The sequence below is a fragment of the Gorilla gorilla genome, chromosome 7 (genome assembly GCF_029281585.2).
Source record: "Gorilla gorilla gorilla isolate KB3781 chromosome 7, NHGRI_mGorGor1-v2.1_pri, whole genome shotgun sequence".
In the NCBI taxonomy this organism is placed as follows: domain Eukaryota; kingdom Metazoa; phylum Chordata; class Mammalia; order Primates; family Hominidae; genus Gorilla; species Gorilla gorilla.
In genome coordinates, this window is record NC_073231.2 from 109,552,360 (window position 1) to 109,576,290 (window position 23,931).

Consider the following 23,931-nt stretch of genomic DNA (forward strand, 5'->3'; position numbering starts at 1 on the left):
AAGGACACTGGCATTATATAGAGGCAGCACTATCGAGTGGCTATAGTGCAAGATCTGAAGTGAGACAAGATGTTGTTTTTATTTTTAATTTTATTGTAAGTTTCAGGATACATGTGTAGGATGTGCAGGTTTGTTACATAGGTAAATGTGTGCCATGGTGGTTTGCTGCACCTATCAGCCCATCACCTAGGTATTAAGCCCAGCATGCATTAGCTATTTTTCCTGATGCTTTACGTCCCCAACCCCTACTGGTGCCCCCGACCAACAGGCCCCAGTGTATGGTATGTTGTTCCCCTCCCTGTGTCCATGTGTTCTGATTGTTCAGCTCCCCAAAATGTGGGATTTTAATATAGGACTTTGCGATTGTCTTTCCTCTGAGTCACAAATGTTGTACTATCACCCATATTTCAAAGAAACAGTGATATCTCAAAACACATGATTTTGGTTTTAATTATTGTAAGTTCTTGTATCAGTCATTATTATTGCATTATCACTTTCACTGTTATCATTACTTTATGTTAAAGAAAAGAGAAATGAAACGAGTTTACTTTGTAGTGTATTTAAATCACCTTTTGACCAAAATATGTATTTTCTCATTTTATTTTCCACACTTATCATATTGGGAAACAGTGACCCCAAATTACCAGTGGTAATCAATAATAACAACTTCAAAAAGATTTTCTTTTTAGTTATATTAAGTATAAAAGACTTCTGAATAATTGGGACAGAGATAAACTTCAGAAACAATATGTATAATTCATGAAAATTACATTTTATCTACTTTTAATAGTATATGATGAAATTAAACATTGATGTTATGTTTTTTATTGTCTTTGTATATAAAACTTCTTTCTTAAACATTTTTCAGTTTTTTGAGCTCAGTATTTAACTGATTTTGTTTGTAGGAAGAGTATTCTTTTTTTCCCAATGTTTGGATATTTAATTGCTGTTATGGAAATTATTTTGTTTATATATCTTAATATATTCTCTTATGTAGCATGCTTTTGCTTGAATTGAATGAAATGTATGGAAAAAAATCCCCCCTAAAATTTTTTAAAATCTAGAATTTTAGATTTCAGTCAAAATGTAATTTAGACATTTTCAGAATTTTAATTTCAGTAAGAAAACTTTTTAAAACTCTTACTTGTTTTAAGAATGGAATTAATTATTTCTTTTTTGTTTTGTCTTTTCTGTCTTTTCTAACTTGCTTTCGTGGATATTCACTCCAGGAGGACAAAGTGGTTAGAGTCTTTTTTTCTGTCTAGTATTAGTTTTTCCTTATTGTTGTTATTGCCAGTTTTAATTTTATAGCTATATTTAATTTATATACTTCTCAGTGTTTTGTTATAGTTATGATGCATGGTAATTGCTAAACATTATGGCTTATTTAAGCATGCTATCTGCTTTTACTGAAAAACTTACATTAAATTATTTACACTTCATATATTATGGATGAAAAGTTGATTATTTGATTTTTAAAAAGGCTTGCCTTTTTAGAATTTAGCATTTTTTTCAAGGAAACCTCATAGCATTCCTCACTGTGATAAAATTTCTATAATCTTCTATTATGCTAAACTCATCATTGCACTGATAAGGTTTTAAAATCTTAACCTTCTGACTTAGTATGAAGATTTAACTGTTATAATATTGAAGTAATAACACTGAATATGAATTTTCTGAAGTATATATTTGGCAGTTGATTATAAGTATTTCATGTATTTTATTTTTCTTATATGTTTTAGAATTTGGTAAAATGTTTACCTTATTATCTTCATGTTAAATGTTGGATGTATTCATACTTTAAAATACTCAGGTAGATACGACTAGACTACCGGCTAGGTTTTAATAATCTGCTAGTGTGTGCCCTTAGTGGTCTAATTTGAATTTGGATCTGCCATGGAGACTGATGACTCCCTGCAAATATAGATAAAAATCCTTTTATCTGATTCTTTTGGATGAGTCAGACTTAAAGTTGAGGACTTTTCAAGTTTTCCCATTTCAAATTGGCATAAAACTCAAAGAGAATATCATTCAGCTGATAGTTTCTAAATAGTGCATTCTTTTTTTTTTTTCTTTTACCAGTTGGAGCCTTTTTCTTCCTCTCCAAGTCTTTAGTTACTCAGTTGGGGATGATGTAGATGGTGGCAAATATCGAATGTGGGTTCAGAATAAAATCTCTTAGTAGAAAAAAGGTTACTGCAATTTCTTTCTTTTTCTTTCCTTAAAAAACAAAAACCTGTAGGAATCCTACCAAATTTTAGATGCAGTTTTGAAGATATATGGGTCAATTTCTGTAGACATGTCCCAGACTGTGCGTCATCCTTGATCTGGGACAGGTTCCCTAGAGAACCTATAAGCTATCTTCCAGCCCACCTGATTTTCTGACTCACAAGTAGCATAATTCAGGCAATTTATAACCTTTAGAATCTCTGGTGCTACTTTTGTGTCCAGAGTTAATGCAGGATGCATAATGGTCTAATTATTGTTTGTGGCTTCCACAATGAATTCTGACACCCGTCCCAGAAATGAGGCACTTGATGATAAAACTCAGCTTTAGAAATGACTTTTATGCATTGATAAGATTTCATAATATAACAGTCTATATTTTAAACTAAATATTGACTACAAGATAAAAGTATAATTTTGTGTGGATTTGGGACATTGCAAATAAAATTCAGCAGGCCTTTTTATAATACTATGCATCACTGTTCAATAGGACTTTCAGCCATGATGAAAATGTTTTGCATCTTCACTATCCAATTCAGTAGGTTCTAGTCACATATAGCTATTGAACACTTGAAAAGTGGCTGGTTGACTGAGAAACTGAATTTTAAATTTTCTTTAATTTTAATTAATTTTCATTTAAATAACCACATGTGGCTAATGGTTAAAGTAATCCTAAGTCTAGACAGCAAATTCTATGAGTTTTCAACTTCTAAGGCAATATACAAGCTCTTGAACTCATACTAGCAATATGATGTATATTCTAGCAGTGCATGTGAATGCCATACAGACTCTAAGAAGAGTATACTTGCTAGTCCCAATCGTATCTAATGCCAAGGAGGATAATAGGCAAGGGACATCCTGCCAAGGTAGAATCAAGGGACATGAAAGACAGTCATCAAGGGAAAATATCTAGATAGCTCAATCAGGGGCAGCTAGATAGGTTAACCAATGAAACTAAGCTATTGTTCATATATGGGTTGCTGTGTGCTATGGACAGTTGTCGCTGTATATTTATTATTGTTCATACTTCTGAATGAGAGTTTTTATTACAGTTACCCTGTTTTTTCTCATTGTGTATTGGGTGTATTGGGAACAGGTGTAATTTGTCTTCTAGTGTATAGTTGAGTGGTTCACAATGATGCACAGTGGGCCATGATGGTAAGATTTGTTTTTCCTTAGAGATCCTGGATTTGGAATTAGATTTTATAACTAGATGAAACTTTGGGATTACCTCCTTTATGGAGGAGGTGATGTATTACATGTAAAATATACATATGGAATGTTGAGTAGCTGAAAGAGGAGACTGTTTTTGACTCTGCTCAATGGCTCAACAACCTTTTTTTTTTTTTTGTGGGGGTGGGGAGGGAGGAGTCTCACTCACTCTGTTGCCCAGGCTGGAGTGCTGTGGTGTGATCTCAGCTCACTGCAATCTCCACCTCCCGAGTTCAAGTGATTCTCCTGCCTCAGCCTCCCAAGTGGCTGGGATTACAGGCACCTGCCACCACCCCTGGGTACATTTTTGTGTGTATTTTTAGTAGAGATGGAGTTTTGCCATGTTGGCCCGGCTGATCTCAAATGCCTCGGCCTCCTGAAGTGCTGGGATTACAGGCATGAGCCACTGTGCCCCTCCTCCAACAGACATTTTTAACTTCCTTCCCTCTTGCAATCCCCACTAGGTAGACTGGAAAAATATAAAATATTCTTAGCTTTCCTCTAACTGGGAATGGCTATGTGACACAGTTCTAGCAAATGAGTTATAAGAAAGTATTTGAGAGCTGCTGGGAGGTCATAAGTTAAAAAAAATGTAGCTGGCACAACCTTTTAATGCAAAAGTAATGTTTTGACTTGACCAGCCATTTGTGATGATGAAGGAAAGGCCAAGAGCACTGGAGTCATTAGTCATGACATTGTCGAGCCACTGATTCAATGTAATCAGATACTTTTCCCAATGTGAGAAAAATATTCCCTTCCCAAATTTGTTTCTGTCACCAGTAGTCAATGTTTTTTTGCTTCTTATACCCAAAAACATTCCTAATGGAAACACTAGTAAGATATGCAGTATGCAGCAGGGAAGCCATACAAACATCTAGAGTTGATTTTCTTCAGAAATGCAGAAGTGCAGTAAAGGAAGTGCATGATGATCATTGCCCAGTACTCATCTGTATGTTTTTGCCTCTATACATGTTTTAAGAAGTAGGATCATTTAACACATTTTCTCATTTATTACATATAAATAACCTCAGGTTGTTAGTAGTAAATTACTATGAACATGTTGGTCTTAGAGACTGAATTTTTCCTCAGTTATGAATTTTCTATTTTACATAGGATCAAAATAAAGAGAATTGAAATTTTTAAAATATAATTTAATGTTTCCCAGACCTTTTAGGTTGCATAGAGCAAATAAGTAAACTTACACTCTATGGTAATTTATTTTCTCACAGGCCAGAACATATATCTAACTGTTCATCTATTACTGAATACTGACCTAGGCATATCTAGTGAGAACAACATGAAATTAAAGTTTTGGAACAGAATTAAGCCCATTTCACTGTCTAGAGGCATATCATCTGTTTATAGAAAGGCAACTTTAATGTGGGTATTAAATTATTCCTTTCTCTGTTTTTACAACAGTTATTAGTTTTCTTAGGATATTGGTATCTCTTGAGACAACACTAGATAAAAAGTTCACTTGTTAGTAACAGGTTGTTAACTTTTATTGTACAAGAATAATGTTACTAATGGTCATGATTATTGAAATGAAGGGTGTGGAAGGGTGATATATGACCTGCAGTAATTCTCACATTTCAGAAGTATACAAGTTATCTTTTGGTTTGCAGCTGCAGCTATGATGTTCAGAGGAAGGTGCTCTGTGTTTTCAATGTTAAGTGCATTATACCTTCATAATTTAAGCACATAGGCCTTCATAACGTGTGTATTCTTCTAGCTGCTCATTGTTATTCTCATATAGAGTTGCAATTTAGCATATACTTATGCTAAATTAAGTATATGTAATTTAGCATATACTTAAAAGTATTTTTCAAATTACATCATTTTTGATTATTCCATTTCATCTGGGCAATGGCTGTGTGGAGCTTCATTCTAGTAAATACTGACTTAACAGTGGTAGATTAATTTATTTGCATTTGCACTTCTATTTATTAATACAGTAACATGTAAATCACCTTAATAAAATCATTCTAGTAACTGAATATAACAGTCTGTCATAGCAAACTCATAAAAAAATCACAAGTTTATATATTACTACTACCATTAGTCCTATTGTATTGTAAACCTGATGAAGACCAGCATTCTTACATTGTTTAACTAGGAAATTAGACAAACATCCAGAGTATTTTTATCAGCAACATAGAGGTATTTTGGACTGTATTATTTAGACAGCATACTATTCAATAAGAATATAGGACAAAATGATTCTAGAAGGCTAGAAGAGTTTTGAGTAATTTAAAAGGCAGAGAGAGGCTACTGACTATTTGTTTGAATATATTATACATTCTAAGTTTAGAAAAAAGATACATAATTTTAAAAACCATTCACCTGATTGCATATTTAGAATAAATGCACAAATGAACTTAGAAAATCTGATTTAGGTCTTGATATGATTCGGATTTGTATCCCTGCTCAAATCTCATGTTCAGTTGTAATCCCCAGTGTTAGAGGCGGGGCCTGGTGAGAGGTGATTGGATCATGGGGGTGGATCCTTTATGAATGGTTTAGCACCATCCCTTTGGTGCTGTTCTCCTGATAGAGTTCTTACAAGATCTGGTTGTTTAAAAGTGTGTAACTCTTGCTCTGGCCATGTAAGATGTGCTGGCTTCCCCTTCGCTTTCTGCCATGATTGCATGTTTCCTGAAGCCATGTTTATATGTTTTCTGAGGCCTCCCAGAAGGCGAGCAGATGCCAGAATCATGCTTCCTGTACAGCCTGAGAAACTGCGAGCCAATTAAACCTATTTTCTTTATAAATTATGCAGTCTCAGGTATTTCTTTATAGCAATATGAGAATGGACTAATATAGGTCTCCTATAAAAAGGGATTAAAAATCCACGCTGTGAAAATTCTGTGAATTAAAATATCCTATAGGGCAATTATAAAAAATGTATATGACAACTGAAAATATTAATAAAGAGCATATGTTGAAGTTTTATAGAAGATGATATTAGTAAGAAATGATTTAAAATGACTTTCAGTTTGGCTGTGATAGAGTTCACAGAAAGTTGGAGAGATGACAAAGCATATTTATAATTGCAGCATACCTAACTTCTTGTGAGCAGGCACAGGTCATACATTTTTATTATACATTTTACTACTTTTTTATCTTTTAGATAACTGCTTTGAGCAAGTTATTTCAATCATGAATACCATTCCATCTAATCTATAACTGAAAATGAAATCTATTTTCTTATCCTGCATGGGATTCCCATAACTAAAAAATACCATCAGTGAGAGTTTATGAGCTCTTAAAGTGGGAGAAAATGTCAGTAGCTATATAGGCTTGGTGGATTTGAGAGTTGAGAAGAGAATAAAAAGATGGAGGAGTCAAGGATGACAACTAGCTTTCTGCATTGAATGAGGATATTAGTGCTGAAACCAGTATATGGAAGATGGAGGAGCCGTTTTGGGGTGGTGAGGGTCAGAGGGTGACGGTAGGGAAGGCAATGATTTTATGAAGATATTGAATTTGGAGAGCTTTCAGGAAGCCAGGGTAGATATGTTTATTAATAATATCATTGAACATTTATTGGCCAGGTGTGGTGGCTCACAGCTATAATCCTAGCACTTTTGGAGGCCAGGGTGGGCAGATCACATGAGGCCAGGAGCTTGAGACTAGCCTGGCCAACATGGTGAAACCCCATCTCTACTAAAAATACAAAAAAAAATGAGCCTAGCATGGTGGCACATGCCTGTAGTCCCAGCCACACAGGGGTGAGGAGATGGTTTCGGGATTATTCAAACACATTACAGTTACTGTGAACTTTATTTCTATTATTATAACATTGTAATATATAATGAAATAGTTATACAGTTCATCATATTGTAGAATCAGTGAGAGCTCTGAGCCTGTTTTCCTGCAACTAGATGGTTCCATCTGGGGTTGATGGGAGACAGTGACAGATCATCAGGCGTTAGATTCTTATAAGCAGCACGCAACCTAGATCCCTCCCATGTGCAGTTCACGATAGGATTTGTGTTCCTGTGAGAATCTAATGCCGACACTGATCTGACAGGAGGCAGAGCTCAGACGGTAATGCAAGGCGGGGAGCTGCTATAAATATAGATAAAGTTTGCTTGCTCACTCTCCCACCACTAGCCTCCTGCTGTGAAGCCCAGTTCCTAACAGGTCATGGACTGGTACTCCTGATCTGTTGGGGGTATCCTTGATCTAATAGGTTCTGCATAGATTCTTCTCCTGTTAGCTTTGCTGGGTCTTTCCAGGGCCTTGATTTAATCTGTCTGACTAGGACAGAGCTGGGAGAGAACTCCTTATGGACCAGGTCTTTTTTGTATGAAACTGCTTGTGATTTCTCATCTCTGGCAGAATAAACTGATTTATTTTCATTTTCAAGACCAGCCTGACCAACGTGGAGAAACCCTGTCTCTACTAAAAAATGCAACAATTAGCCGGGCATGTTGGGGCGCACCTGTAATCCTAGCTACTTGGGAGGCTGAGGTAGGAGAATCACATGAACCCAGGAGGTGGAGGTTGCAGTGAGCCGAGATTGTGCCACTGCACTCGAGCCTGGGCAACAGAGCGAGACCCTGTCTCCAAACAAACAAACAAACAAACAAAAAGAAAATGATTTGTGGGTTGCTTTTCATTAAAAGGTAAACCTTACCAAGGACTTCCTTACCCTCACTATCTGCCTAAATAATTTCTTAACTCCTGTACCATCAGTGCTTTATTTTGATCTTTTGATGATGTCATGTTTCTCTGATTATTCACGATCTTTTGGACTTGTATTGATGTGGACACATTTGAAGAAGTAAGCTCTTCTTGTTCTCTTTACAAACTGGCTTCAGCAGGGAAAGCCCTTTACCAGTTAGCCTGTTCAGAGATTCTAGACCAAGTGTCTTCAGGATCCATGGGCAGGCTTGCTGCTGGAGTCTGTGGGTCAGATGGCTTGGTACCTGGGTCAGTGGATGAGTAGGCCTAACTCTTGTGCCCACAGGGGCTGGCATGTTTCCAGCATATGTGTGTGGCCTGTAGTCTGCATTCATAAGGGCTGATGACTTGCAGCCTAGGGCATCATGGGCTGGCCTGGTACTGGGTGGATCTAGAGCCTGGGACTGTGGGTGCTGGCATGGAGTCTGTGTCCACAGGTGCTGGCCTGATGACTGGAGCTACCAGGTCCAACCTGGAGTCTGAGGCTGTGGGCGCTAGCCTGGTGATGGGACTTGCTTGGTCCCTGAGCCAACATGAAAGGCTTGAAGTGTAGGTCTATAGGGTCTAGCCTGGAGCCTGAGGCCACAGAGCTGGCCCAGCACTGGAAAAGGACAGGAACCTTGGTGTGTAGGGGCTGGTCTTATCCTGGTATGGGCCTACAGCCTGAGTTCACTGTCGGGGAGCCTGGAGCCTGGGGCCAGGAGGGATGGCCTGGTGCTAGGGGAAGCTTGGAGATGGGATCCACAGGAGCTGGCTTTGTGTCAGTGGTCACTGGGGAAGGCCTGATATTGGGGTACCCACTGAAGTCAGGTGCTTACTTCACTCTCTTCCCCGCCCCGCCCCGCCACAGAAATGATCTCTCTTGGCACTGTACTGCAGGGATGTGAGGGAGGGGTGATGTAAATAATGTGAAACTGTCCTTCCTACCCTCTTCGATGTGTCTGTTCTTATTTCTGTGTTCCACCCAGGTGCTATAATCTCTTACCTGGATTCCTTAGCTCTTGTGAGTGTATTTTTATGGTTGGATCATTGTTTAAATTGATGTTTCTGAGAGGGGGTGAGGGTAGAAAAATCCTACTCTGCCATCTTCCTGACATCACTCTCTGCATTTCTCTTACTGTGTACTATTCTTTGCTCATTTGTATTACTATATTTGTATTTTTAAATATGGTTTATTTGTTAAAGAATATAATTCTTTATCACATATGCTGGAAATATCTCAGGTTTTTTCTTTTGACTTCATTTAGATGTAAAACCATTTAATTGCCTTTAGTCAAATTTATCAGTCTTTTTAGCATTGGATTTTGTTACACATAGTAAAAGTTTCTTTATTTCAAGATTACAAAAATAAATTCTCCAATATTTTATCTTTTTTGTGGAATAGTTTTTAAGTTTTAAAAAACATTTACGACTTTGATTTATTCAGAATTTATTTTGATGTACAATATAAGATATGGATCCTACTTTATTTCATATTGTTACTCATTTGTCATAATACTATTTATTGAGTAACCTATTTTTTATCCACTAATGTTCACAGCCACTTTTTTCATATATAGAATTCCCATATGCATTCTGGTATATTTCTGGTCTCTTTAATCTGCCCATTGATTTTTCAATTATTTTGCCAGTGCAAGTACCACATAGTTTAATGACTGCGTCTTTTTAGTATGTGTTACTAGTAGCTTGTAGCCATGGTCAGTGGCATACTGAGGGACTGTTGTTGGGAGTGGACCACCCCAGCTATAGACAGTATGAGGTGGATGAACTGCCTGTAGAAAATATTTCAAAAATATGAGAAGGGACTAAAAATTGGCCTGCTTATTAACTCCATATGTGAACAAAACTAAATTTGATACAAATTTAGTGTTAAAATACTCCTCCCCACTGTGGCAGATTACAACTCCTATCTCCCCCACCCCCACATTTGTTACACCACTGGAGTTAGTTTCCTCACATTACTCTTCTTTACAAAAATTTCCTGGCTATTTTATTTCCTTTCTGTAAAAAATTGAAGTGTAACTTGTACGTAATAAGATGCACAGAATTTAAGTATAATTTGACAAATTTTGAAAGATATGTATATTCCCAATGTGCCTAGCACCACATCAAGATATATATTATTTCCATCATCCTAGGAAGTTTATGCATGCCCTTTTCCTGTCAGTTTTTTATCCCCATCTCCCAAAAGGCAATCACCCTTCTGACCTTATTACCATAGGTAGATTTGCCTATTTTTGAACATCATATAAATGAAATCATATAATATGTAGTGTCCTCTTTCAATTCAAAATCTATGAGATTCATCCATGATGTTGCCTATAACTGTAGTTTGTTCCTTTTTATTGCTGATACTACTTTATTATATGAATATGCCACAATTTGTTTATCCATTTTTCTGTTGCAGGACGTATGGATTGCTTCTAATGTTGTTGGCTATAATAAAGCCACTATAAACATTTGTGTTGAAGTCTTTTTGTGGGCTTATATGTTTCTTTTTGGTAGAACCTAGGAGTAGAGTATGCTGGATCAAGAAGCTGGATTCAATTTTCATTGCAAACAGTTTTGCAAAGGTCATATACAATTTTATATTCTTATCAGCCAAATATGAACACTCTGGTTGCTGCATAACCTCACCAGCATTTGGTTGGGTTACTGGTTTGGCTTTTTATTTCCATTTTTCTAATGATCAGTGATGGTGGGCATTATTCATGTTTTTTGGCCATTCATATCACGTCTTTTGAGAAATGTCTGCTTCGATCTTATGCCTATTTTAAATTTGGGTTGTTTGTCTTTTTATTATTGACTTACAGATGTTCTCACTCTATATATACTGAACAAACATCATATATAGATGGTTCCTGACTTATGATGGTTTGACTTATAATTTTTAACTTTACAATGGTGAGAAAGCAATATGCATTTATTATGCTCCTTGACTTATGATGGAGTTACATCTAAATAAACCCATCATAAGTTAAAGATATAGTAAGTTGAAAATGAGCTTTTGACTTAAGATATTTTCAGCTTAATGTTGGTTTATAGGACGTATCCCCATTGCAAGTCAAGGAGCATCTGTTAAGGATTGAGAATATCTTCTCTCTGTCTGCGGCTTGGCTTTTCATTTTCTTAATGGTGTATGTTGGAGAACAGATAATTTACATTTTGATGAAGTCCAATTTATTAACTTTTTCTTTTATGGTTAGTGCTTTTTGTAACCTAAGAAATCTTTCCCTATCTCAAGGATGCAAGGATATTCCCTTGCTATACTTTTTTATTTAGTTTTCCTTCTTTATTTTAGAATCAATTTGTTTAGTCCTAAATAGGCCATATAGGTGTTTTTTACTGGGATCACATTTAATTTATGGATAAGTTTGGGAAGAATTGTCATCTTTATGATATTAAGTCTTGATATTCAAAATTAGAATGTTTTTGATCTATTCACCTTCCTTTATGTCCCTCAATAGGATTATTTATATTAATTATATATATATTTTATTTATATTAATTATATATATATATATTTTTGAGACAGAGTCTCGCTTTGTAGCTCAGGCTGGAGTGCAGTGGCGCGATCTGGGCTCACTGCAACTTCTGTCTCCTGGGTCCCAGTTCAAGCAATTCTCCTGCCTCAGCCTCCCAAGTAGCTGGGATTGTAGGCACGTGCCACCATGCCCAGCTAATTTTTGTATTTTTAATAGAGATGGGGTTTCACCATGTTGGCCAGGCTGGTCTTGAACTGCTGACCTTGTGATCTGCCCACCTCAGCCTCCCAAAGTGCTGGGATTACAGGTGTGAGCCACCGCACCCAGCCAATTTTATGTATTTCTTAATAATTTTATTTTAAAATTATAAATAAAATATTTTTACTGCTTCTACTTATTTTTATATAGAAAGGATATTGATTTTTTTGTGTTATTAATGTACACAGCCACCTTTCTGAATGATATTATTTGAATTTTTTAGTTGTTTCTCTTGAATTTTAATAATATGCAACCATATGACCTGAAAATAATAATTTACCTTCTTCTTTCTCATTTATTTCTCGTTTAATTGCATTAGCTAGACTCTTCAGAATAGTGTGAAATAATATATTCACTTATGAAACTAAAATAATCTATATAACTTGTCATTTTGTTATATTTCAAATTTTACTTGATGATAGTTTCCAAATATGTTCTTCTATTCTGTGGGTTGTCTCTTCGCTTTGTTTATTCTTTCCTTTGATGTGCAGAAGTTTTTTTTTTTAACTTGATGTGATCCCATTTGTCCACCTTTGCTTCAGTTGCCTGTGCTTTTAGGGCATTACTCAAGAAATCTTTGCCCAGACCAATGTCCTGGAGTGTGTCCTATCTGGTAGTAGTTTCATAGTTTCAGGTGCTGGATATAAGTCTTTTGGCAAGAGATTGGGATCTAGTCTTATTCTTCTGTGTATGGATATGCAGTTTCCCCATCACCATTTATTGAGGAGACTGACATTTTCCCAGTGTATGTTCTTGGCACCTTTGTCAAAAATAACTTCACTGTCGATGTATGGATTTGTTTCTGGGTTCTGTATTGTGATCCATTGATCTATGTATCTGTTTTTATGTTAGTACTGTGCTGTTTTCATTGCTATAGCTTGGTAATATAATTTGAAGTGAAGTAATGTGATTCCTCCAGTGTTATTCTTTTTGCTTAAGATAGCTTTGGCTATTCTGGGTCTTTTGTGTTTCCATACAAATTTTAGTATTTTTTTTTTATTTCTGTGAAGAGTGTTACTGGTATTTTAATAGGGATCTCATTGAATCTGTCAGTTACTTTGGTTAGTATGGACACTTTAACAATACTGATTTTTCCGGTCCATGAACATGGAATATCTTTTCATTTTTGTGTGTGTGTTCTCTTCAATTTCCTCCATTAATGTTTTATAGTTTTTGTTCTAGGGATCTTTTACTTCTTTGGTTAAGTTAATTCCTAGGCATTTAATTTTATTTGTGCTTATTGTAAATGGGATGACTTTCTCGATTTCTTTTTCAGATTTTTTACTGTTGGCATATAGAAATGCTACTGATTTTTGTATGTTGATTTTATATCCTGGAACTTTACTGAATTTATCAGTTTGAATAGTTTTTTGGTGGAGTCTTTAGGTTTTTCCAGATGAATGAGATCATCTGTAAACAAGTATAATTTGACTTATTTATTTCTCATTTTAATGCCTTTTATATCTTTTTCTTATCTGGTTGCTCTATCTAGGACTTCCAGTACTATGTTGAGTAGCAGTGGTGGAAGTGGTCATTCTTGTCTTGTTCCAGATCTAAGGGGAAATGCTTCTAGTTGTTCCCTGTTCAGTATGTTACTAGCTGTGGGTCTGGCATACATGGCTTTTATTTTGTTGAGGTGTGTTCCCTCTATACCCTTTTTTTTGGGGGGGATGTACCCTTCTTTTAGTTTTCTATACCCTTCTATGCCCTTTTAAAAAAGTTTTTCCCTGTACAGTGTTATACTCGATGTAGGCCTGTCCCTATGGCTTTTATTTTGTTGAGGTATGCTCCTTCTTTTTTTTTTTTTTTTTTTTTTTTTAGGATTTTTATCTTGAAGGAGTGGTGAATTGTCTCATTTGCTTTATTATTATCAATTGAAATGATCATGTGGTTTTTGTCCTTCATTCTGTTGACATGATGTAACAAATTGATTGATTTATGTTTGTTGAGCCATCCTTGTATCCCTGGGATAAATCTCATTTGGTCATGATGAATAATCTTTCTAATGTATTGTTGAATTTGGTTTGCTAGTATTGTGTTGAGAATTTTTGCATCAATGTTCATCAGTGATTTTGGCCTTTAGTTTTTTTGTTTTTCACTGTGTCTTTGTCTGATTTTGGTATCAGGGTCATAATGGCCTCATAGAATGAGTTTGGAAGTATTCCCTCCTTTATTTTTGGGAATACTTTGAGTAAGATTGGTATTAGTTTTTCTTTAACTATTTGGTAAAATTCAGCAATGAAGACGTTGGATCCTGGGCTTTTCTTTGCTGGGAATCTTTTAATTATGGCTTTGATCTCATTACTTGTTCTTGGTCTATCCAAGCTTTGGAGTTCTTCATGTTTGAATCTTGGTAGGTTGTATGTGTCTATGAATTTATCTATTTTTTCTAGGTTTTCCAACTTATTGGCATATTGCTGTTCATAGTAGCCTCTAATGATTCTTTGAATTTCTGCAATATCAATTTTAACATCTCCTTTTTCATGTTTGATTTGATTTATTTGGGGTTTCCCTCTTTTTTTCTTAGTCTGGCTAAAGGTTTGTTTATTTTGTTTACCTTTTCAAAAAACTAACTTTGTTTTATTGATCTTTTGTATTTTTTCATTTTATTTTCATTTATTTCTGCTATGATTTGTATTATTACTTCTACTTATTTTGGGTTTGGTTTTCTAGTTCTTTAAGATGCACTGTTAGTTTGTTTATTTTAAGTTTTTCTACTTTTTTGGTATTCGTTTATTGCTATGAACTTTCTTCTTAGTACTGCTTTTGCTCTATCTCATAGGTTTTGGTATGTTGTATTTCCATTTTCATTTGTTTCAAGAAACTTTTCAGTTTCCTTCATAATTTGTTCATTGGCCTACAAGTCACTCAGGAGCATTGTTTAATTTCCATGTGCTCACATGGTTTGTAAAATTCCTCTTGTTATTGATTTTTAGTTTTATTTCATTGTGGTCAGAGAAGATACTTAATATAATGTTAGTTTTTCTTGAATTTTTAAAGACTTGTTTTGTGGCCTAGCATATGGTCTATGCTTGAGAATGATTCATGTGCTGAGGAAAACAATGTATATTCTGCAGTTGTTGGATGCAGGCAGTGTTCTGTAATTATTTATTAGGTCCATTTGGACTATACTGCAGATTATGTCTGATGTTTCTTAATTGACTTTCTGCCAGGATGATTTGTCCAGTGCTGAGGGTGAGGTGTTGAAGTCTTCAGGTATCATTGTATTGTCCGTGGGTGGTGGGGGGTTTAAGTCTCTCTCTCTTTCTTTAGCTCTAGTAATATTTGCTTTCTATTTCTGGGTGCTCCAGTGTTGGGTGATTATATATTTGCAATTGTTATATATATAGAGGACCTCTAATAATATTTGCCTTCTATTTCTGGGTGCTCCAGTGTTGGGTGATTATATATTTGCAATTGTTATATTCTTTTGCTGATTGACACCTTTATCGTTATATAATTACCTTCTTTGTCTCTTTTTATAGTTTTTGTCTTGAAATTTATTTTGTCTAAGTATAGCTAACTTGTACACTTTAACCTAACTTCCCCACTTTTTAACTTTTGTTGTTTCTATTTATATCTTATTATACTGTCTTTGTCTAGAAATTTTTTGTAGCTATTATTTTGATAGATTCATCTTTTGGTCTTTCTACTCAAGTTATGCATACCTTACACGTCACAATTATATTGGTGTAATCTTTTGTGTTTTTCTATGTAGTTACCATTAGCAATGAGTTTTGTACCTTCAGATAATTTCTTATTGCTCATTAACATTATTTTCTTTGAGAGTGAAGAACTCTAGTATTTTTTGTAGGACAGATCTGATGTTGATGAAATCTCTCAGCTTTAGTTTTTCTGGGGAAGTCTGTATTTCTCCTTCATGTTTTAAGGATGTTTTCACTGTGTATTAGTTCATTTTTATGTTGCTGATAAATACATATCCGAGACTGGATAACTTACAAAGGAAAGAGGTCCCACCCACAGTTCCACATGGGTGGGAGGCCTCACAGTCATGGCAGAAGGTGAAGAGGAGCAAAGTCACATCTTACATGGATGGCGGCAGTCAAGAGAGAGCTTGTGCAAGGGAAGTCCTCTTTATAAAACCATCAGATCTTGTGAGACTTATTCACTGTCATGAGGTCAGCATGGGAAAGACCCACCGCATGATTCAATTACCTCCCACAGGGTCCCTCCCATGATACATGGGAATCGTGGGAGCTACAATTCAAGGTGAGATTTGGGTGGGGACACAGCCAAACCATATCACAGTGGATGCACTGTTCAAGGATAAAAGGTTTTTTTTCTTTCCCACTTGAAAGATGTCATGCCACTCTTTCCTAGTCTATAAGGTTTCCACTGAGAAGTCTGCTGCCAGACATAGTGGAGCTGCATTCTATGTTGTTTTTGTTTGTTTCTGTAGCTGCTTTTAGGAAGCTTTTATCCTTGACCTTCAGGAGTTTGATTATTAAATGTTTTGAGGTAGTCTTCTTGGAGTTAAGTTTTGGTATTCTAATCTTCTTGTCCTTTAATATTGATATCTCTCTGTAGGTATAGGAAGTTCTTTGTTACTATCCCTTTGAACAGACTTTCTAACTCTATCTCCTCTTTCAGGACAATTAACTCTTAGATTTGCCATTTTGAAGCTATTTTCTAAATCTTGTAGTCCTGCTTTATTCTTTTTTTTATTTTTTCTTTTGTCTCCTATCACTGTGTTTATTCAAATAGGCTGTCTGCAAGCTCACTAATTCTTTCTTCTCCTTGATCAATTTTGCCATTAAGAGACTCTGATGCATTCTTCAGTATGTCAGTTGCATTTTTGAACTCCAGAATTTCTGCTTGATTCTTTTGAATCATTTCAATCTCTTTGTTAAATTTATCTGATAGGATTCTGAATTCCTTCTCCATGTTATCTTGAATTTCAATGAGCTTCTTCAAAACAGCTGTTTTGAATTTTCTATCTGAAAGGTCACATATCTGTCTGTCTTGTGCATTAGTTTGTTTGGCGAAGTCATGTTTTCCTGGATAGTCTTGGTGCTTGTTGATGTTTGTTGATGTCTGGGCATTGAAGAGTTAGGTATTTATTATAGTCTTCACAGTCTGGGGTTGTTTGTACTTGCACTTTCTTGGGTAGGTTTTCCACGTATTCAAAGGGACTTGGGTGTTGTGATCTAAGTTTTTGGTCACTGTAGCCATATCTACGTAAGGGGGCACCCCCAGCCCATAATGCTGTGACTCTAACAGACTCACCGAGGTGCTGATGCCATGGTGGTCTTGGGTAAGATCTGGGAGAATTTCATGTATTACTAGGCAGAGACTCTTGTCTTCCCTTCCTTTCTCCAAAGAAATGGAGCCTCTCTTTGTGCTGAGCTGCCTGGGGTTGTGGGAGGGGTGACACAAGCACTCCTGTGGTCTACACCACTGTGACTGTGCTACGTCAGATCCAAAGGCAGCAGAGCCCTGGGAGTTGCTTAAGGCCCGCAGTGACCACTGGTGAACATATCATCTATGTTCACTCAAGGCTCAAGGGCTCTACAATCAGCAGGTGATTAAAGCCTGCCAGGCTTGCATCCTTCCTTTCAGTGTGGTAAGTTTCCTTCAATCCTGGGTGGGTCCAGAGATATCATCTGGGAGCCAGGGCCTGGAGTTGGGAACCCTTGAAATCTACCTGGTGCTCTGTACTACTGCAGCTGAGCTTGTACCCAAGCTGAAAGACAAAATGTTTCCCACTCTTCCCTCTCCTTCCAAAGAGGACTTTCCCTTCGTCACCACCACCGCGGACCTATGGCCTCTACTACTTGGCTTCTGCTGATGTTCGCTCAAGTACCAAGGTCTTTTTAGTCAGCTTTTAGTGAATGCTTCAAATCCTGAGTCTCTCCCTTCAGGGTAGTCAGTTCCCTTTTGACTCAGGGGAGGTCCAGGGTCAAGGAGTGAAGGCTTGGAAGTGGGACTCCATGAGCTCACTTGGTGCTCTACCACACTGTCACTGAGCTGGTACAGCTGCAAGACAAAGTCCTTTTTACTCTTCCCTTTTCTTTTCTCATGCAGCAGGAGTCTATTAACCGCCATAGGCTGCAATGTGCTGAGTAACACCTGAGGGCAGCATGGCTCTGAGTCTCACTCAAGGCCCACAGCAAGTATTGCCTGGCTTTCACTGGTGTTTATTCTGGGTTCAAGGGCCCTTTAGTCTGCAGGTGATGATTCCTGCCAGGACTGGGTTCTCTTCAAGGCAGCGGGTTCTCTTCTTGCCCAAGGTGTGTCTAGCAATGTTGTCTGGGAGCTAGAGCCTGGAATGGGGACTTCATGAGTCTGCCTGGTACCCTGTTCTACTGTGGCTTAACTGGTATCCATGTTGCAAGACAAATCCTTTTTACTCTTCCAAGCAGAGGAACGAAGTCTCTCCCAGGAGTGTGAGCTTCACTGCCTGGGGCTGGGGGAAGGGGTGGTGCAAGCACTCCCCTTGCCACCTCAGCTGGTATCTCACTTGGTTGCATGTTCCCAAGTTCACTGACTTCAAGCCCAGCATAGCACCAGGACTTGCCCAGAAATCGCAGTCTGGTGGCCTAGAATGGCTTTCAAGTTTATTTAGAACCCCGGAACACTTTAGCACATGGTGGTGAGGTTTGTCTGAACTCAGGTTCTCACTGCTGGGATGGGTGATTCTCTTCTGGCTAGAACTGGTCTAAATGCTTCTTCTGTGGGTGGTAGCTGAGTGCTGGCTGGTGTTGCTTTCCACTTCAACAGGTCAGCACTGAGTTCCAATGCTAAGTCGCATAATCACTGTTCTCTCCCTACTCCAAACTCACAGATTCTCTTTCCACACTTCATGGTTGCTGCTGTGGACTTGGGGAGGGGTGGTGTAGGTAATTTAAGATGGTCTTTTCTATCTTCAGTTCCTCTTTTCTTAATATGTTGTTAAAACCAGATACTGTGATTGCTCACCTGCTTTGGGTTTTTATGATCGTGTTTTTTGTGTGGATAGTTGTTCAATTTGGTGTTTCTATGGTGGGAATGATCACTGGAGGCTTCTATGTGGCCATCTTGCTCTACCTCTCTTAAAAGCTTCTTTTTTTTTTTTTTTTTTTCCCAGACAGAGTCTCACTGCTGGAGTGCAGTGGTGTGATCTTTGCTCACTGCAACCTCTGCCTCCTGGGTTCAAGCAATTCTCCTCCCTCAGCCTCCCAAGTAGCTGGGGCTAGAGGTGCATGCCACCACACCCAGCTAATTTTTGTATTTTCAGTAGAGATGGGGTTTCACCATGTTGGCCAGGATGGTCTCAATCTCTTGACCTCGTGATCTACCCACCTCGGCCTCCCAAAGTGTTGGGATTACAGGCGTGAGCCACCACACCTGGCCTAAAAGCTTTTTTTTTTTTTTTTTTTTTAACATTTCTTTTAGTGCAGGTTTGCTAGGGATAAAATATTTCAACTTTTGTGCATCTGAAAATGTATTTTATCCACATTTTGGGGGATATATTTTATGGATTTATAATTCTAGGTTGGATGGTTCTTTTTTTAGCACTTTAAACATATTAGTATTTTTATTTCTTTTTTTGTCTTCTGAACTCCATTGTTTCTCAGGTGAAATAGTAGACACCCTCTGCTTGTTATTCCTTGTAAGGACTGGAGTATCTGCAGGTTTTCTCTCAATTCTGCTGCCTTGGCAACAGGTACTATATGCCTGTTCCTGACAGAGTATCTTTTTTAACATTTCTGCAGTTCTGTCATTTGCAGATGCCTTCACACTAAGTGCAAAGTCTAGCATGTCTGAAGGGTTCCTCAGATCTCTAGCTACATCTGCAAGCTTTGGTAGGCCTCTTGTGCCTATTTCTTTTTTGGTCAAGGGTTTCTCTCAGTTCCCATGATCATCCCTTAGTGATAATGCATATTTTCTACCTCTTATTATAAGGCCTGAAATACTGGAGGGTTCTTCTCTCAGTTTTCTAATCACACTTCTGTGCCACCGAAGGGCTGTCTCTCAGGTTTTCTGTACTGTCACTAGTCTTTTTTATGAGCAGTTGGTAAGGGATCATGGAAAATAGTCACTAGGTGGGTTTAGATTCCCCTGCATCTGGGGTTGCAGGGATACTAACACTGCTACACCAACCCACACTCAAGTCTTTCCAACATTTGTTAAAAGTTCAGCCTATTTCTCCTCACATCTGTGGCAGCTTCCTCCTCTTCTCACTGCTCTGTTAGTGATGAAAGCTGCTTTGCTTTCTCCTCAAAGAGGCTTGTTATTATTTTGGTTTTTAGTTCAGTAAATTTCTTTTTGACTTCAGTACAGTGAAGGGCTCCAGAAAACTGATTTTGTAGTTGAATCTGGCTGATTTTCGTTGTTAAAGTGGGAGTGATGTTTTCTTGTTACTTTCTATAGCCTAAGCAGAAACAGACAAATGTCAATGAAAATATTTTTAATTTCCAGAAATTCTATTTTATTTCATATATGCTTAATCCTTTTTAGTGTTTTTATTTACTCCTTTAAATCATTAATAATTTTAAACATATTTATAATTTTTAACATCTTGTTCTTTTATTTGAAGTTCTTTTGGTTTTGATTCTGTTTTTGTGATTGCTGATGTTCGTTCATGGTGGATTATTCCACTCATGTGATTTATAATTTTCACCTGTGAACTTATTTTTGGAGGACCTCAAATCATGGGAATCTTTGGCAGCCATTGTTGATGGTGTGTCTCTTAAGAAGTTTTAAATTTTTCTCCTAAGTGTTTTCCTGGAATATTTGGCCTGGGATTAGTGTTCTTGATGATTTCAGGTTTCTTGGTTCATGGACCAAGCTGCAAATTATAAACCTGTGTGTGCAGTAAAGGACAATGTTCTGAATTACTGGGAGAGACGTTTTTTTGTTAGTCCAGAGTATAAGCAGAGACATACTTCCTTGTGCATTCTTTTGTCAGTAGATGAACTTTTTCTAGTTTATCTTTTCATTAAAGATATTGAGTTTTAAATACCCTGGCTTTGTGCGTCATCTTAGATTCAGCTCTTCAGCCTATGTAGTATTTAGGCTTTATTTTTAAATTCTGTGTTGCTCCTGCATAGGTGCTAAAATCTAAATTACACAATGTCAGTTTATGAGCGTAATATTCTGGTTTATAACTCCATCTTCCTTTGTGGCACCTTGGCTTTTCTTTCTTTGCAGCTCAGCTTTTCATTTAATATAATTTGGGTTTAATAGCCATAGTAATTTTCAGAATATTTTAATGTGCAGTCATGCTTGTTGTAATGTGAGTCAAAACTCAAGTCGAAATTTGAGTTCCTTGAAGTAACCCATGGCAATTAGAATATTTTTAGAGTTTAATATCTATTATATTGAGTTAAGCTGGAATTCTGCAGAACGATGGATAATAGAAGTTTTTGACATCAAAGTCCCATGGGGCTACATTTTAAAGAGGAGAACAGTACAACAATAAATAGCTGGTTCCATTTTGTCACTTGTATGAACAGACCTAGCCAGTTTATTAGCTTGAACTTCTGCATGTTTTGAATCTATTCATTATGAGAAATGACTTATTCATATTTTTTACCCATGTGAAGGGACACAAAACTATATTCTGGTATTAGTGAGAATATGGCCTTGATTTCTTTTACCCTTACCTTGGACTAATTTTGGTCTATTATGTCCAGTTATGAATTGGCTGGCATGAATCTAAAAACCTTATTTCTCTTTATAGTTACTCACGTTTGGCTCAAGTTTACTTCTCAACTGATTTTAATTTGAGAATTGGATTTTGTATGGAAATAAAATTTTGGTTTGTTCTTGGGAGGACTTTAGGGATTCTTGAAACATAATATAATGGCCTATAATTGAGTTTTGTCACTAAAAATGACACCTTTTCCTTGAAGAGTTTTTCTTTCTTTTATTTTATACTAGGGTTGACATTTAGGTAGAACAGAATCTTATAGACCTTTGTGAGCAGGAATTAATTGTGAATTATTGGGCTTGTTTTCCTCAGATCAGCCATCTATTTTATCTGTAGTATCAAATGAAATTCCAAGAGTGAGAGAATAGAAGATGGGAATAGAAGATGGGCTTTAAATATAATCTGTGTACCAATATTTTCTAAATGTATATTCTATGACTTGTTTCCTTACATATGTAATATGCATCTCAAACTTAATATGCATCCCCTTGAAAGCATTATTGGATACTTTTTTCCTTTAACCAAAAACCTCTAGGCATAATTTTTCCTTTTCTTTTCTTTTTCTTTGTTCTTTTTTTTTTTTTTTTTGAGACAGAGTCTTACTCTGCCACCCAGGCTGGAGTGCAGTGGAACGATCTCAGCTCACTGCATCCTCCGCCTCCCAGGTTCAAGTGATTCTCCTGCCTCAGCCTCCTGAGTAGCTGGGATTACAGGTGCATGCCACCATGTCTGGCTAATTTTTTTCTATTTTTTAGTAGAGATAGGGTTTCACCATGTTGGCCAGGCTTGTCTCGAACTCCCAACCTCTGGTGGTCCTCCCGCCTCAGCCTCACAAAATGCTGGGATTATAGGAGTGAACCACTGTGCCCAGCCTGGAATAACTTCTTAATTGGTCTCTTTGCTTCTTTCCTCCAACCTTTCATACGTCTACTAGGATGGTATTTTTCAAAATGCAATCAGATTGTGTCATTTTCATTCTTACATGCTTACTCACGTAACTTCCTATTGGGGCATACAGGGAAGGCAAAACGCAATCTGGCTTCTGACTATCTTTCTAACATCTCATACCATTCTTCCCCTCAGGTATTTCTGTTCCTGAAGCAACCAAGCCCTTTCCTACCTAAAGGCATTTACATATGTTGTTTCTTATACCTGGAATGCACTTCACCAGATTTTTACATGGCAAGCTCATTCTCATCTTTGATATAGTTCTCCTGTCATCATTTTACAGGGCTCTTCTCTAACTACCCTCTGTAGGGTGTTACTTCCATCAACATCACCTACTCTCATATACTACTACATATACCTACTCTCATATCACTCTGATTTTTCTTGAAAGCGCACATATATAATTATTTTGTTTGTATGTCTGTTTACTTGTTTATTGTGTATCTTCTCCACTAGACGATAAGTTCCATGAGAATAGGAACATGTCTGTCTTCTTTAATACTGTGTTTCTAATAAGTAGCATAGGGCTTGGTACACAGTAATATGTGTTCAATGATTGTTTATTAATATGTAAATAATTCAGTGATTGAATGAAATAAATATTTCCTGATATCACTAATTTTCTTCCCTGCCCTCAACCCAAAATGAGCAGATGAAATAAGAAAAAGGACATTAAAATGAGATCATCATTTTATTAAGTTATTGTATAACATATTATACACTCCAAATTGAAGTGGAAAGATTTTAAATTTCAGTCACTTTGATTTAAACTTCAAAAACTGGCTAGCCATATGTAGAAAGCTGAAACTGGATCCCTTCCTTACACCTTATACAAAAATTAATTCAAGATGGATTAAAGATTTAATTGTTAGACCTAAAACCATAAAAACCCTAGAAGAAAGCCTAGGCAATACTGTTCAGGACACAGGCATGGACAAGGACTTCATGTCTAAAACACCAAAAGCAATAGCAACAAAAGCCAAAATTGACAAATGGGATCTAATTAAACTAAAGAGCTTCTACACAGCAAAAGAAACTACCATCAGGGTGAACAGGTAACCTACAGAATGGGAGAAAATTTTTGCAATCTACTAATCTGACAAAGGGCTAATGTCCAGAATCTACAAAGAACTCAAACAAATTGACAAGAAAAAAACAAACAACCCCATCAAAAAGTGGGTGAAGGACATAAACAGACACTTCTCAAAAGAAGACATTTATGCAGCCAACAGACACATGAAAAAATGCTCATCATCACTGGCCATCAGAGAAATGCAAATCAAAACCACAACAAGATACCATCTCACACCAGTTAGAATGGCAATCATTAAAAAGTCAGGAAACAACAGGTGCTAGAGAGGATGTGGAGAAATAGGAACACTTTTACACTGTTGGTGGGACTGTAAACTAGTTCAACCATTGTGGAAGACAGTGTGGCGATTCCTCAAGGATCTAGAA

At 36.9% G+C, this 23,931-nt stretch overlaps 1 protein-coding gene across 39 annotated transcripts in view; it reads left to right on the plus strand.

Moving 5' to 3' along the window:
- RIMS2 (regulating synaptic membrane exocytosis 2) overlaps positions 1 to 23,931 on the plus strand; it is a 752,291-nt gene that overhangs the window by 217,319 nt on the left and 511,041 nt on the right. For 25 of the 39 annotated variants that reach the window (XM_055348803.2, XM_031014115.3, XM_055348807.2 and 22 more), the window contains one exon: positions 1,230 to 1,241. The exons of the other annotated variants lie outside the window; for them this stretch is intronic. In XM_055348803.2, coding sequence (XP_055204778.1) covers positions 1,230 to 1,241 — 12 coding nt within the window. The remainder of the gene's footprint in view (positions 1 to 1,229; positions 1,242 to 23,931) is intronic. 39 annotated transcript variants of the gene reach the window in all.